Source organism: Trifolium pratense, linkage group LG7 (genome assembly GCF_020283565.1).
Source record: "Trifolium pratense cultivar HEN17-A07 linkage group LG7, ARS_RC_1.1, whole genome shotgun sequence".
In the NCBI taxonomy this organism is placed as follows: Eukaryota; Viridiplantae; Streptophyta; class Magnoliopsida; order Fabales; family Fabaceae; genus Trifolium; species Trifolium pratense.
This window is the reverse complement of record NC_060065.1, coordinates 28,992,442-29,008,967: the sequence shown is the minus strand read 5'-3', so window position 1 is coordinate 29,008,967 and position 16,526 is coordinate 28,992,442. Positions and strand designations below refer to the sequence as shown.

Below are 16,526 nucleotides of genomic sequence, written 5' to 3'. Positions count from 1 at the left end.
TTAAAAAGAGAAAACAAATAAAAGTATAGAGAGGATTAAGTTTTTTGTTCTAGTCGCTAGTTATATTGGTTTTGTGTAAAAAAGGACTATACTCAAAATATTTGATTTTGAATTAACATACTTGAATCAAATTTAATTGAGTTGATGCTTACAAGGTGTGTGATTATGTCGTTGTGTTAATAATAAATTGTCATTGTTACTGTTGATTGTTATGGTGGTCGTTGTGTTGCCATTTGTCGTGTTGCCGATGTCGTTATAAACTGTTGTTTATAAGCCGTTGTTATAAGTTGTTGTCTTTAAGCCGTTGTTATAGTTGTTGTCTTTAAGCCGTTGACTATTGATGTTGTTTCGTGATTAAGCCGTTGACTATTGATGTTGTTTTCGTGATTAAGCCGTTGATTATTGAGATTGTTATAATGATGATGAAGTTGTTAAATGATGTTGCCTATTGACGTTGCTTATTATAACATGACATGCATTCATTCACGTGTCCAATGACGTTGCCTATTGAAGTTGTATAAATGACGTTGCTTAATGATGTTGTTATTGGTGTTTCTCAATGAAGTTGAAAATAATGACGTTGATCCACCATGATGTAAAACTGGAAATGACGTTGATCTAAACTAGAAATGACGTTGCTATTGGTACCAAATGCATTTAGCGAGTCTAGGCGCATTGCATGCATTTATTTATTGAAGTTGTATCATATTTGGAATGATGAAATTGTGCTTTACCTATTGGGTGTGTTTCCTCGTTGTGTGTTGTTGCTATTCGTTGATGTTCTGATGATAGTGTGTTTCTTTATATGATTGATGACGAGTTATCCACTTACTTTTTGGAAAATAAATAATTATATATATATTTTTGAAAATCTTTTGATTGGTGAAGTGTTTTGTTATTATTTTATGATATTTTTCTTATGGTGAATATGATTCAATTTGGATAAGGAAATTGACCCTTACATGATTATTGTTGTAGGTACTAAAGATGATATGTGAAGTTGATATGTTGCTTGAAGTGTGTGCGGGGCAAAAATGAGTTTTTATAAATTTAAAACTTTATGTAGTGAATAGTCCGTTGAGAAACCTATTTTATTTTAATTATTTTGTAAATTAAGTTTTTCTTAAATAATTTCTTTATTTGAAATTTGGGCTGTTACACTATGAGGAGCTAAATCCCTCATAGAGGTTGGATCTAGGATGATACTTAGGCTGTAATCTAATGTAATCTTACTTATTGAATTGAAACTCTCTTGTAAGTGTTATTTCATGAATGACTTTACTTAATGCATTTCAAATTCTGATCAACTTTGCAATGAACTTAGATTCTAATTATGTATGAGAATATGAGTTACGATCCGAACTGTATTCATGAAGCATTTGAGTGTTTCCGGTCGAGAGATTGAAACATAGAGTGTAGCACACGATCAACGCGTTTTCAAACACTCTGTTGTCGGTAGCTTTCATCCGAGAGATCGGAGGAGTATCGACAAAGGATATGGTGAATTTATCAAGAGATTGAGTTTCACCATATTGTTGATCTAGTTGTAACGCTTGAGTGATTCAATTCGATATAATTGATTGCATATGATTACTATAGCTTAAGTGGTTCCGATGATCCAACCTCGCTTGTTTACTATTTGAACTAGAAACGTTTTCTTACAATCCAAACTACTCAAACAAACCCCCAAAATGTGTGTTAATGTTAGTATGTTTATAGACACAATTACTTTGTTACAATCGCGCAATCCCTGAGGATCGATATCTTTTTTATTACTCAATTGACGAAGTTGTACACTTGCAAATAGTCAATCAAGTTTTTGGCGCCGTTGCCTGGGATTGTTGATTGATTCGACAAGGCAATTGTGTCTATTTTTCTGTGTTTTCTTTACTTTTTCTGGTTTTTATTTTTCTGTCAAGAGATTTCTACTTGTTTGCTTTCTTGTGCATACGGAGAACAGGTCCTAGTGAGCTGCACTTTGATCCCGAGATAGAAAAGACAGCTCGTGCTAATCAGAAGGCAGCAAGGGAAGCTCTAGCTTCAAGAGACAAAGCTACATCAAGTGGTGATCAAGACTGTCCACCACAGAATTTTGTTGATATGGATTACGAACAATACCCACCGGTCGATGTCCAACCACCTCCTCCACCACGAAGACGTACCTTAGGTGATTACGGAAGAAGGGACAATGATGCATTGGCAAACCAAGGCTTCCAGCTAGCCAATCCAGTATCATTTGACATCAAGAACACGGTGTTGTTCGCATTGAAGGAGAATCCATACTCCGGTTCAGAATCGCAGTGTCCGAACTTGCACTTATCTCACTTCTACGAGGCGTGTGACTACACGGATCCTCCAGGGGTAAGTGAGTCCGACAAGAGGTTACGGTTGTTTAAGCATTCTCTGTCCGGAAGAGCCAAAGATTGGTTAGATACGATCCCAGCTGGTACAATAGAAACTTGGAGGCAACTCGAGAGGAAATTCCTTGACCGTTACTTTCCAATTCATAAATTTATGGAAAGGACAGCGGAGATAAGCAATTTCGAACAAGCGGATGGTGAAACATTATATGATGCTTGGGAAAGATTCAAGGTGTGCCTCAAGAGGTGTCCAAACCATGGGTTCGATGGACATAACCAAATGCAGATGTTTACGCAAGGTCTTAGAGCTCAAACCCGCATGATCTTAGATGCATCAGCTGGAGGTTCTTTGAAAAACAGAGATGAAGCCGAAGCGAGAGAGCTGGTGGAGAGTATAGCACAAAATGAGTACCGTGCAACCAATGATAGAGGAGCAAAGAAGAGAGGAGGAGTGTTAGAGCTTGACACACAAACTGCACTCTTGGCCCAACAAAAACTGATGACAAGTCAAATGGAGGCCATGATGAAATTTCTGTCCAATCCTCAAGCTCAAGCTTCTTTGGTAGGTAAAGTTGACAATGTGAGATGTGATTTTTGTTTGCAAGACCATCCCAATGGCGGCTGTTTTCCGGAAGGTTCAGAGGAAGCCAAGTACTTGGCTAACTTCCGGAAACCATATCCCAACAATAACAACGGTTCCGGATGGGGAAACATGCAAGCTCAAGGATCTGCTCAACAACAACAAAGACCTCCCTCAAGAATGGAGAAGACATTAAATCAATTTATGATGATGACTCAAATCAATTTTGAAGGTATGAAGTCAAGCCAAGAAACCTCCAACAAAAACCATGAAGCATCAATCAAGAATCTTGAGGTACAAATGGGCCAACTTTCAAGGCAGTTCTCTATGTTGCAAAACCAAGGAGGGTTTGGTGGAAACACTCAAGACAACCTAAAGAATGAAACGTGCAACGGAATTACCTTGAGGAGCCGCGAAGTTCCGGAAAGACAAGTTGTTGAAAAGCCTAGTAGGAAGAAGGTGAATGAGGGAGGTGTTGAAAAAGAGATAGATGATGATGTAGTTGAAAAAATGAGAAAAGAGGGAGAAGTTGAAAATGAAAATTTGCCTAGGAAAGTAGAGGTGAGTGATGATGAAGAAGGAGAAGTCGAAAAACAGAGGGAGATGAGAGAAAAAGAGAAAAAGAAGATTGAAAAAGGTAAGGGTGTAGATGAATCACCGTATGCTAGGGTACCATACCCTAGAAAGAAGAGAGTGAAGAACCTAGAGCAGGAGAACGAATTTAAAGAAGTTCATGAAGGTGCTGAACAAACTTGAAATGGCGATCCTATTAGTTGAAGCATTGGAGCAAATGCCAAGCTATGCCAAATTCTTAAAAGAACTTCTTACAAAGAAAAGGAAGCCGTTAGATGATGAGATGGTTAGCATGACTGTATAATGCAGCGCTCTCATTCAAATGAAGTTACCCCAAAAGAAGAAAGATCTGGGAAGCTTCACTATACCATGCTCCATTGGTAATCTAACCATCGGTAAGGCCTTATGTGATTTGGGAGCAAGTATTAATCTGATGCCTTTGTCTATGATGAAGAAGATACCAGAGCGGTTGCTAAGCCAATTGTGCATCCGAAGGGGATTCTACATGATGTGCTTGTAAGAGTGGCTGGTTTTGTGTTCCCGGCAGATTTTGTGGTGCTTGATATAGAAGAAACTAGTGATTGGGAACCATTACTTCTTGGAAGACCATTCTTGGCTACAAGTCGAGCCCTAATTGATGTGGAGTTGGGTGAACTTATGTTGAGAACCGAGGACCAACAAATTGTTTTCAATGTCCTCGAAACTATGAAGTGTTATGATGGAGACCCATAATGTTTCAAAGTTCAGGTGTATGATGACATTATCAAAGAAGCTCTCAAATTACCTTGGAATGAACATTACTTGCCACAAGGTGGCATTCTTTCTCCATAACCCTTAGGGGTATTGGACGTAAAGCATCGGGACGTTAAACAAGCGCTGGTTGGGAGGCAACCCAACGTGCTACTGATGGTTTAATTTTTCTTTCTTGATGTGTGTAGGTAAGGTATGCAGCAGGAGCAAAGACTGAGACGAAAACAGGGGAAAACAGGGTTCTATTACGCCAGGGGCGCAATACAATCACGCGCCGCGTGATGCTACAGCCAAGAAAGGAGTTCTTCAACTTACAATTACGCGCGGCGTGGACTACATCACGCGCAGCGTAATTACTAGAGAAAATGAAAGGAGCTCACTGACTTAGTCACGCGCGGCGTGATGGATATCACGCGCGGAGTGACATCTGGAAATTTTTTTGACCGTTACAAATTTTGTACTACGCGCTGCGTGGAAGGGTATCAAGCGCGGCGTAGGTGCACAGGAAAACGTGTAATTTCGAATTTCTTCATCTTCCCCAATACATTCAATCACATTTTCACTACTACCACTCGTTCTTCACGCGTCCTCCACCATTATCAACCCCTATTTCATCATAAACCTTCTCCAATCTCATCTAAAACCTTCACAAATCATCCCAATCTTCCATATATACATAACCCACATCACAACTACTCCAATTTCCATTTCCATTACTATTTTCATCTTATCCCAAATTCTACCCAAATCCAACCTTCATCCATCAATCCTTCATCCAAAAATTCGAAATTACAATGTCTTCCATGTTGACAAGACTCACCGGAAAGTCCAAGAAGAATGACAACACTCCACCACAAGTGCCACCCAAGAAGAAGAGGTTAATGAAGATGGGTGCTAGGAAGGGTTCATCGTCGAATTCCCAACAAGTTCTACCGGAAGTTTCTCCTCCACGTCCAAGCAATTCTTCTCAACCACCGATTAACAACCGCTTCTTGAGTGAGGTTCATCAACAAAGGTATACCAAAATCCGAACTTTTACTATTAATCAAGAAAAGGGTTTTGGGGAGGATTTGCTTAAGGGGGTGGCTGAGTTAGGAGATGCCATTAAGTCTAGAAAGTGGGGAAAATTTAATAGATTGATGACTAAAGATGAAGATAATCCGGGTAATCAAATATGGGTGAGGCAATTCCTCGCCAATGCTTATCTTCCGGACAAACCACTTCATCCGGAATATGTTTCGATGGTGCGAGGTGTTAGAGTCAATTATTCTGCTGAACATATCAATACTTTATTGGGCTGTCGTGTTAGAGTTGCTTGTGAGTTCTATCCGGAAAAAGAAAGACTTGATAATGGTAATCTAGCGGTTAGGGAAGAGTTGAAGAACATTGTGTGTAGGCCGGGTGCTAGGTGGTTACCACACTCGGCTGCTTCTTTCCCTACAAGGTTGAGCTTGACTAGTTTTAATCCTATTCACCGTGCTTGGGGTGAATTTTGGTTGAAGAATGTAAGAGTTGTTGGTAATAATTCAGAGATTCAACTTGACAATGTTGGTGCTGTTCGTTTTCTGGCTGAAGGAAGATTCATTGATCTTGGGTTGTGGTTGTCTAAGGATCTTCATGAAATGGCAAACAATCTGCATCCTACTTTTACTTTGGGGCATTGCAATCTGATTGCTGCTTTGTGTAAAGCAAGCAATGTCCCTATGGCTGTGCAAGAGGGTGATCTTCATCCCATCCGTCCTTTTTCTTTATCTTTTTTCAATAAAAAGTTTGAAAGAGTTCCTATTGTGCCTCGTGGTGAGGGCAATGCGGCAAAAGAAGAAGCGGCAAGAGAAGAGGAAGATATTAATCAGTTTGAAGATAGTATTCATCCGGACCAACATGGTGTACCGGTGAATGAACCACAAGGGGTGCCGGAGCAGCCCCCTCCTCTTTACACTCATGATATTAATCAGTTGGCTTCGATGTTGCATCAGATGGAGATCTCTCAATACTCCGGTCTCCCGAATTTATATTTTGATACTTCCTCTCTCATGTACTCCGAGGCGATGTCCTACCGGTCCACCTTCCCTCCTCCCACATTTGGCACTTTGTATCCGGTTGATACTGAGTGGGAGGCGGCGAGGCGCATCAGGCGAGGGAGATGACTGATGACGGATCGTCACACTCTCATAATCCATGCTATTTGAGGAACATTAGACTCATTTTAGGAAGTTTTAAGCAATAAAATCAAGAGAAATCAACTCAGAAGCAAGGTAGCTTGATACACAAGAAAGCAGGAAATTATGCAGGAAAAAGTGCAAATGAACTACGCTGGGGGCGTGACTGACCACGCGCCGCGTAATTACACACCAGAGAGACAAGAAAACCTGTTTCTATTACGCGCGGCGTGGGGACCTGTCCACGCGCGGCGTAATACCTGGACCAGAGAAGGGTTCTTCACAGTTATCATCACGCGCGGCGTGAGAAGGACCACGCGCGGCGTGATGGAGGTTTTGTACTACGCCGGGGGCGTGGAAGCCATCACGCGCAGCGTAATTAAGTGTTGATGAAGACCAGTGGCCTCTGTTGTGATCACGCGCCGCGTGATGCAGTTACACGTGCGGCGTAGCATGAAGATGAGCAACCACGCGCGGCGTGATAGATCTGACGTACGACGTGGTTGCGATTATTATATAAGAAAAAGCCATTTTTCTGGTTCTGGGTTGGAAAATTCTGCAGTTCATCACATTTTCTGAGATTTGGAGCGATCAAGAAGTTCCGATCCTGGAATTAAAGTGGAAGCTTCGAGATATTCAGCAAGATGGAAGCAATAGTGTAACACCCTTAATTTACCCCTTTATTTTATTTTTCGAAAAAGTTAATTTCATTTATTTAATAAGGATGTCACACTTACTCCAATTAACTAATTTCTCAAATGATTCAAAATCATGCAGCGGAAAATACAAAAATAATATAAGTTTCAAAGTCCGAATTGAAAATACTGAATCAAGTGACATAGTTCAATTGTTATAAAAATTTAACAACATAATTAAATAAAAGTTTCTCCCAACAACATCCTAACAGAGCGACTCCAAATAAATAGCAAAGCAACAGCGATCCGAACACATCATCTATGATTCGTATCCTACCTGAAAATCTACGGTTGCACACCGTAGGGCCAAGCCATAAGGGGGAATGTAAAGGTGAGTCAAAATACATCAAGAAAGTAACTGAATTAAAACAACGCAATAACTAACAACATCATAAACAACAACAACAAGACCACCTAAGCGGATGGCCACACACATTCATCAGTCAACCACAATCATCAATCGTTAATTAACTAAAGAGAAATAACAACAATATTTAAATAAATAAATATAATTAAAATGTATGCAATGCGCCTAGACTCGCTACATGCATGTGGTACCAATATCAACGTCATTTCTAGTTTTACATCATAGAGGATCAACATCATTATAAGCAACGTCATTTTCAACTTCATTAGGCAACGTCATTTTCAACATCATTTATACAACTTCAATAAGCAACGTCATTAGACATATGAATGAATGCATGTCATGTTATAATAAGCAACGTCAATAGGCATCATCATTTGACAACTTCGATAGACAACTTCATCATCATTATAACAACATCAATAAACAATGTCCATAACCAACTACAACAATAACAATTACAACATCATAATTTCGGCACAACTCCAACATCATTAAAATAGATAATTCAACATCGTTATAACCACGTAACTCAACATCATTATTCAACGAAACGGCAATTCAAACAACACAATTACTATCAACGAGCAACGACTTAAAACAACACCGATACACAACAATTATTAGCAACTTCGATTACAACACCAACTAAAACTTCATAACTCAATTAATCATTCACTCCTCTCCAAAACAACAACCTATTACTCCTTTTTAACAGTACTCATAACCCAAATCATCTTGATTTAGTTTACCGACGAAACGTATGAATTTTAAGTCAATTTAATTAATAAAAATTAAGAAATAAATTCAAATCTTAATAGCATATAAAACCAGGGAGAGTGAGGTATACCAGAGGGTTCCAAAATATTTAAAATACCCTTCATAAAATTTTGGGAAATTTTCACAAGATTATAATATTTTTAATCACCTTTTTACTCCAAATAATTAATTAAAAATAGCTACGAGTGTCCAAAAATTACCAAAGAGGTACCAAAATTTCAAGAAAAATATTTAATATTTTATGGAAAAAGAATAAAAATATTTCGAACTCTCCTGAGCTCTCACGCGCCCTCACGCGCCGGTGCTGCGAGCGGGCGAGGCCACTCGCGCACTGTTCATCATCTCTTTAACCCGTTTTTCTGCAGAACGGGTCGTGCAACCCGCGGTTTGACCCGACTCGTTCTCCCTCAATATTCATCGAAACTCGACGTATTATATATCGTTTTGATCGTCATTCGATTTAGAAAGGATATATGGTATTAGTTTTAATATTCGGTCATCGAAACGAACGTTTTAAATACGACAAAGGTTCATACTGGTTCTTGGTAAAAACTCCATTGAAGTTGTTTGAAAGCTTCGATATTTGATATTCTTTTGACTCATAAACATTCCAAAAAAATCCGTCCTAATTATCCTAGGACCTTACAACATCATAACAACATCTCTTTTAATCTATTAGAGTTAAAAAAAATCATTTTATTTACTTTTATTTCAAAAAGAAAAACTCCAAACTACTCATTGATGAATTCAGAAATTCATCTATCCTCAATGACAATCACGAATTTAGTTTAACAACGTCACACCAATTCAACCACTTAATAATAAGGCACAAGAATTCTGATTTAATCAAACAAACAACACACCACAACATCCACAACAATAACAACACGTAAAACAACATAGGAAAAAGGAAGTATCAAACCAACAACTTAAAACACAACAAGTATGCCTATTGAATTCAGAGTTTCAAGAGTATAAAGCTCCCTTACATGGATTGCAGTGAACTCCCTAAATTGAGGTTAAGCTTTTCCTTCCTTTGCTTCTCTTCACTCTCCCATGAGCTATTTCTCTTTTCTCTCACCCACTAGCACTATATATTTTTTATGTTTGTTTTCTTTTGTTTGTATGAGTATGCCAACTCTTCTCAACTTCACCACCCTTTAAACCATTTAATTACAAGGGACAATAGCATTATTATTTTTAAAATGATTTAATGGGAATTAAAATTGTGTTTCTTCTTCTTTATTCCTTTCTCTATCATTTTCCTATCTACACACCCTCTATGTTCTCAACACCTCTATATACAACTTTCTACTTCTTTTTCTTCTTTTAATTTTTATTTAACAACATCATTATTTTTATTTATCAATTATTTAATTATTCGCCACAAAATAATTAAATAAACATCGTCAATCAACAGTACATAAACATCGTCAATCAACACCACAACAACTAAATAATTAAATAAAATGAATCCTAATTTTTGGGGTGTTACAAATAGCCATGGAGTTGGAGCTTGAGGTTCAACTAGGAGCTATGAGGAACTAACTTCCTCATAGAGGTAGGATCTAGGATGAACTAGGATATAGTTTGATCATGTAACCTTGCTTATTGATTTGTAATTACTCTTTTAAGTGATTATTCAATGCAGTTCTTTACTTAATGCTTTATAATTTCTGATCAACTTTATAATGATCTTAGTTTTTAATCACGTATGAGAATATTTATTGAAAATCTGAACTGAATGCATTGAGCACTTGAGTGTTTCCGGTCGAGAGATTGAAGCATAGAGTGTAGCGAACGATCAACGCGTTTTCAAATACTTCGGTGTCGGTAGCTTTCATCTGAGAGATCGGAGGAGTATCGACAACGGATAGGGTGAATTTGTCAAGAGATTGAGATTCACCATATTGTTGATCTAGTTGTAACACTTGAGTGATTCAAATTGATATAATTGGTTGCATGTGATATCTATAGACTAAGTGATTCCGACAATCCTACCTCTCTTTTCCATCATTGAATTAGCACGTTTTCTTACTAAATCCCTCATAGAGGTTGGATCTAGGATGATACTTAGGCTGTAATCTAATGTAATCTTACTTATTGAATTGAAACTCTCTTGTAAGTGTTATTTCATGAATGACTTTACTTAATGCATTTCAAATTCTGATCAACTTTGCAATGATCTTAGATTCTAATTATGTATGAGAATATGAGTTACGATCCGAACTGTATTCATGAAGCATTTGAGTGTTTCCGGTCGAGAGATTGAAACATAGAGTGTAGCACACGATCAACGCGTTTTCAAACACTCCGTTGTCGGTAGCTTTCATCCGAGAGATCGGAGGAGTATCGACAAAGGATATGGTGAATTTATCAAGAGATTGAGTTTCACCATATTGTTGATCTAGTTGTAACGCTTGAGTGATTCAATTCGATATAATTGTGAAGGAAAATTGATACGATAAAAGCAGCGGAATTTTAAAATTTTCCTTTTGTGATCCTTACGAATGGTCATGAATTGTGTTTAGAGTTTTACCTTTTGGTTCGAAAACTCCCTTTAAATCACGAACGGCTATCGAACACTTCGAATCACGAACAAGGTCACGAACAAGAACCTCGAACCGTCACGAACAAGGTCACCACCAAGTCACCAACGAATTTGATCACAAGCGTTAAAGGTATAACGCCTCTAGCCAGTCCACACGAACAACAACCTTCAATGGAGTGCTAGCTCCAATGGTTTGAAGGGTTAGGAGAAAGGAGGCACAAAATAAAGATTAGGGTTTTTCACAAAAACTCTAGAAAGGTGATTAGGGTTTCTCAAGAGAGGAGAGAACAAAGGCTCATGAGAATGAGTAACAAAAGTGTGTAACTTTTTCTCCTTACCACAAGGGTTCTATTTATAGAACCACTTGCCATGGCAAAATTACACTAAAGCCCTTTTAACTAAATGGGCTATAGTGGGTGCCATTCTCATGTAAATATGTCTAGTACATATTTGCACCCCCTTCTTGCTACATCATACCATATGATGTAATGCTCATTTTAATTACCATAATACCCTTATCATATTTCCTTATTTCTCCAAGGTGCACCGTACCTTACGGTGTTCCAATCTCACTAGATTGTTCTTATGTGTGTGACCCTGTAGGTTTCCGTAACATTGACAATTATAATAAATCACTATTTATTACAATAAACAGTGAGCGGTATCTAGCAACACATCACTGCTACTCAAGTTACGAGAAATTAACATGTGATCTAAACATAACCTCTTGTGATAATATCAGTGTGTATAATTACCCCTTTGCCCTTTATGTCTATATTGAACACAAAACATACTTGGTGTCATCTTTGTCCAGTTCAATATTGGGCCCATGACATTTATCCTGTTATGCAGGATTGGCAAATTCCATCTAGGTCACTACTGTCCCTCAGCATGCTTTGTGAAGTACCCATCAACTGCCTTTATGGTTATCCTGTTACGGACAACGTTAGATCAGCAACAAAGTACTTGACTCCACATCTAGGGTACAAAGTGGTTTCAGGTCCAAGGGCGGTTTACACCATTATCACCATGAGAGTAACTTATGACACTTTGCATAACTTTGCATGTAGTACTCTCATAGCGGGTCAATCCAGTATAAATATTACTCCTAATATTTATACCTACGTCAAGACTTGATAACTCCTTATCCCATGATCCATGAGATGTGATCATCAGTCTATCTTCATAATAGTCTTTATGCTTTAAGGTTATCCCCTTTACCTTAAAGCTCGACTACGGATACTTTAAGAATAGTGTCCTTATGTTTAATATTATCTCATGATTAAGTCACACTTAATTATTAAACGGACTTTCTATTCTAGGGATTTCATTATTTTGCAACCTTACAAATATAATAAAGAAATGCCATATTTATATTCAAACTCCTAAAGCAAATACTATGAAAATAGATTGGCTCTTAGGGCTTACTCCAACAATCTCCCACTAGCACTAAAGCCAATCTAGGTTTCTCTTAATACCTATAGACTTAGTATGCCCATCACGCTTCAACTGCGCAAGAGGCTTTGTTAGTGGATAAGGAACTATTTCCTATGTTGGTATCTTACGTATCTTCCAACGTTCTATTTCGATCTCTATCGAAATATATAAGTGTCTAAGTATATTCATGAATCGTCGGTGAGATCTATTTTTCAAGTGTTCTTGCAAGATTAAACTATTACCATCACTAATGTGATTAATGTGACTTGTAACACCGGAAACATATCTTTAGCTCAATCATGAGCCAAACGATCCAATCTTAAATACTCAACTTATTTAACTGAAACAAACATATTACGAAGCTTATCTTATAGCTTTCAATGCTTGTATTCAGCCATGATATACAATACATTGGTATGGAAACTTCCTTCATTATAACTTCCTTATAATGATCCTTCCCATACCTATCTATTTCAAGAAATAGGCCTTAGTTCCTTTAAGGTCCTTAGGGATATTCTTGAAGGTAAGTTAGTGTCAAACACTAATTTCAATTTTGGTACATAGGTTATTCCTAACTCTTTAGGAATTCTTGCCTAAGTGTTTCATCAAGAGTTATTTTCCTAGTCATGTCTCACATGTATAAGAAAAATGTCTTGATGATTAATATGATATCAGATATTATCACTCCCACTAAAACTTTGTATGCACAAGATTTATATTTGTCCTTCATTTGTTTTCCACAAAACTTTCAAAAGGAACAAATATTCAAATTTATTCGATCTAATCAAAGTTAGATAGGTTTGTCCTTGTTAATTTGTTTTCATAAAACTTCATAAAAGGAACAAACAATAATTTAATTTTCTGAGAACTCTATCTAATCAAAATTAGATAGCTACAAGTTATATACCTTTCTAGCATCATTTGGATCAACAAAACCCTTACGTATATGTCCAACGCATATATATGAGGTCATTCCAATTAAGGAATGCAACTTTGTTATCCATCTACCAAAACATGTAGTACAACATTTAGCAGAAGCAATCAAATATTATAAGGTATTCTTAATACCATCCATATCAGTGTTCAAAAAGAATACTCACTTTCATCGTATGAGTCTTACTCATCTTGAAGACATAACCATTATCTACATAAGGTTAGTGTATATGGATTCTGTATGAGATTTCATGGCATTTAGCCACTTCTCATAATCTAGATCGTCTTACGACCTTTTAGAAAGTCAAAGACTCATCTTCCATGAGAATCATATCACATTGCTGAGTCATGATAAAACCATACCTTGTAGCCATATGTGATATGTTAGACTTATCTTGGATTTGTGCAACTTTAAAACAATGGTTCTTCAACAACCTTGAGGAACCGGTTTGCATTCCCTTTTAAATAAATATGTTTTGTGGTACTTGAATTTATTCAAGTTCTATATCACTCCCACTGTCTCTTTTAGAGACACACTCCCACTAGAGGAATGTTTCAAACCTAGCAACAAAACAACCTTTTGTCCTTAAGAGTGATATAGGACCAATATCCCTTTCTTTAGGATATTTCCACTTATTCATTCATTCATTTGGAATTAGATTTATCTAATAAATTTTAATCCAAAATTCTCATAAAGACAAACTTGGTACTCTTACCTCCATATCGCATATGGTGTCTTTATGATCATTTTAAAAGGGAACTAATTGTGGGTGAAGATTAATTATAAGTAAAGAGATTTATAGAAAGAGTCAATATATAATTAAACTATCCTTAAATCATGTCAAACATGATGTGATAAAATAGTTATTATAGTCTTTTAATTAAGTATTTACTGATATGACTCATTCATATAACTTAAATACTTTTGTCGAGTTCTATTTTCTTCATTGTTGAATTTCTTTGACAAATTCAAAGATTTCTAATTGGTGTCATACACCTACCAACATCTAATGATTTTAATCATCAATGTTAATGAAGTAAAATAAACTCAATATACAAAATATGTTTAGTGGTCGACATACATCTCATGTATATTGTTCAAATAGGTCATGCGTTATTTTATTGACACATCGAATATTTGTACTAAACAACAATGCTCTTGATATATTTAAGGTCCAAATCATATTTGGCTCTTATCACGATTGTTATAGATAACCCTATCAAGACCATGGAACCCTAGTCCATTACTTGACTTGGAGTAATAGTATAGAAAACTTTGCTTAAATGATAGGACCATTACTTGTCTTATCATTTAAGGCTACAATTCATATATTGTCAATACAAGATATACAATTGCTACTTCTATTACTAGATGGAATTCAATAACAATTATTGTGTTCCATTTCAAACTCGATTTTAAGTCATTGCATAAGCTCTCATTATCAATGAAACAATTTTCATTCTAGATATGGGTTGACTTAAAATTATAGCCAATGTTCTAATTCTTTAAGCATCTCTATTTTCGAAAAATTGAGATTCAACATCTTGTATCATATACTTTTGATGTAGAAATAGAAATTTTGACTTTCTATAACAATATGTGCATTATTGAAGTCTCACTTCATGCTTTTGGTTTGACTCTTCCAAGAACTATTTACGTCATTTTTATTTAATGGTCTAACCATAGCCGTTCTACTTTGACAACCATTTTGTACTATTCAAATAAGAGGAATATAAATCTTATTTATATTATATCTCAAATCTTTGATAGTGCAAATTATTTCTCATTCAACTCAACAAATTCCGGTAGATATTCAAAACAATTTTGTCTATATCTATTCCATTATAATTTGTTAGATTGATCCTATGACCAACTTTTTGATCCATTGAGAAATTTATCATACTCTAAAGTTCTTTCAAAAGGATCTTACTTGAGATTAAATGATCACATCATTTATTATATATTCTATATCTAGACGTCAACTTGATGCTTCTAACAAGTATCCCTTTTCCAATCTAGTTATGGTAGGTTGTTCACAGTTTATAGTTCAAGACTTATAGTTTTCTCGCATTTGAGAACAATTCTCAATTTGTACCAATACAGAAACTCCTTTCTGAAAATCTTGTCCTTCATAAGGACAACTTAATATGTATTGTATTTCGAAATTCTAATTACAAAGATATGTAAGATATTATGACTAAATCATATTTAATTTGGTCTTTAATTAAATACGCTCCCACTATTTTACTCAAAACAAATGACCCTCGACATTTGATTCGGAAAATCCCGTTGAAAATTTTCTAGTGAGAATGAGATCCATATTTCACTTTGTTTTAAGTCAGCGTTGGGCTGATTACACAAAACGTAGTTATTTAGGTAGGAAACTGTTTCCAATTGTATCTCATACAACTCTCATATCCTTTCCGTTGGGTGAATAACACTTATTTTAATCCATCATATGGAATAACCCAACATTTGCTTCTAAAGTCATATAATCATATTATATTTTTCTTTAGTTAAGTTAAACCCAATAAATAGCAATCGGATAAACTGGTTATCTCACCGCAACTTATCAATATTGACAATGCACTTTACGTTGGCAAAACCTACATTAATCGATATTGATCTTGAAGGGTGCTATTCTTTGGAAAACATAAAACTTAATATAGACACATCTTACTAGTATAGAAAATGCACCTTGCGTTGGCAAAACCTACATCTTCAATATTAGTCTTTATGAGTACTTGAGGGATTTTATTTAATTTGATCTCACCGGCTTATTTATCATATAAATCGTCACTCACATGCATCAACATACATAAATAAATAAAATGAAACAGTTATGGCCCATAGCGCATTTGTTCTCCCAAGCCAATGAGAGAACCTAATCTAACCTAAAACGATCTATACTTCTCCAAGCATGATCTCCAAGGTTGACCTCCATTGTTCTTCTTCTTCATAATATTACATAATAATATAAAAGAATACTCGTTTTACATACGAGGGAGTGGATGAGAAGAGAATATAGAGAATAGAGATAAGGCACGACACGCAGGCCGTATTTAAAAACCAAATGCAATAAAATAAATAAACTAAGGCCATAACCGATCATCAAATATAATAATAACAAACAAACTTTATTATTATTAAAGTCTCATAATTAATTAAATCCGGCGATTGATCAAATCAGGTAAGTTTGATTCAAATATTTAATTCACAATTAAATATTTCGAATCAAAATTTGCTAAAATAAATAACATTATTTTAAAGTAGAATTAAATCTTTTGACAATTCTCCAAATATGGAAAATTATTTAATCAAAACCTTTTGAATAAAATAT

General features: G+C 36.0%; 1 protein-coding gene and 1 long non-coding RNA gene across 2 annotated transcripts; one reads left to right on the top strand and one right to left on the bottom strand.

Moving 5' to 3' along the window:
• The first annotated feature begins 629 nt into the window (after positions 1-629).
• On the top strand, positions 630-4,245 carry LOC123896196. The gene is made up of 4 exons (XM_045946615.1): positions 630-741; positions 1,961-3,501; positions 3,842-3,908; positions 3,968-4,245. Exons 1-4 carry the CDS (start codon positions 630-632, stop codon positions 4,243-4,245), a joined length of 1,998 nt encoding a protein of 665 aa, XP_045802571.1.
• Positions 4,246-7,219: 2,974 nt separating this feature from the next.
• Positions 7,220-9,458, bottom strand: LOC123894362. Its single transcript, XR_006803729.1, has 2 exons — positions 9,254-9,458; positions 7,220-7,402 (listed from the first exon to the last, which is right to left on the bottom strand). It is a non-coding gene; the product is annotated as an uncharacterized LOC123894362 (long non-coding RNA).
• Positions 9,459-16,526: the final 7,068 nt, after the last annotated feature.

Bases quoted from the DNA above. Each gene is read 5' to 3' on its own strand.
- LOC123896196 (XM_045946615.1), top strand. From the start codon at position 630: ATGACGTTGCTATTGGTACCAAATGCATTTAGCGAGTCTAGGCGCATT. The intron at 742-1,960 runs GTGTGTTTCCTC...TACGGAGAACAG, and splicing joins AATTGTGCTTTACCTATTGG to GTCCTAGTGAGCTGCACTTT. The intron at 3,502-3,841 runs GTGAGTGATGAT...ATTCAAATGAAG, and splicing joins ATTTGCCTAGGAAAGTAGAG to TTACCCCAAAAGAAGAAAGA.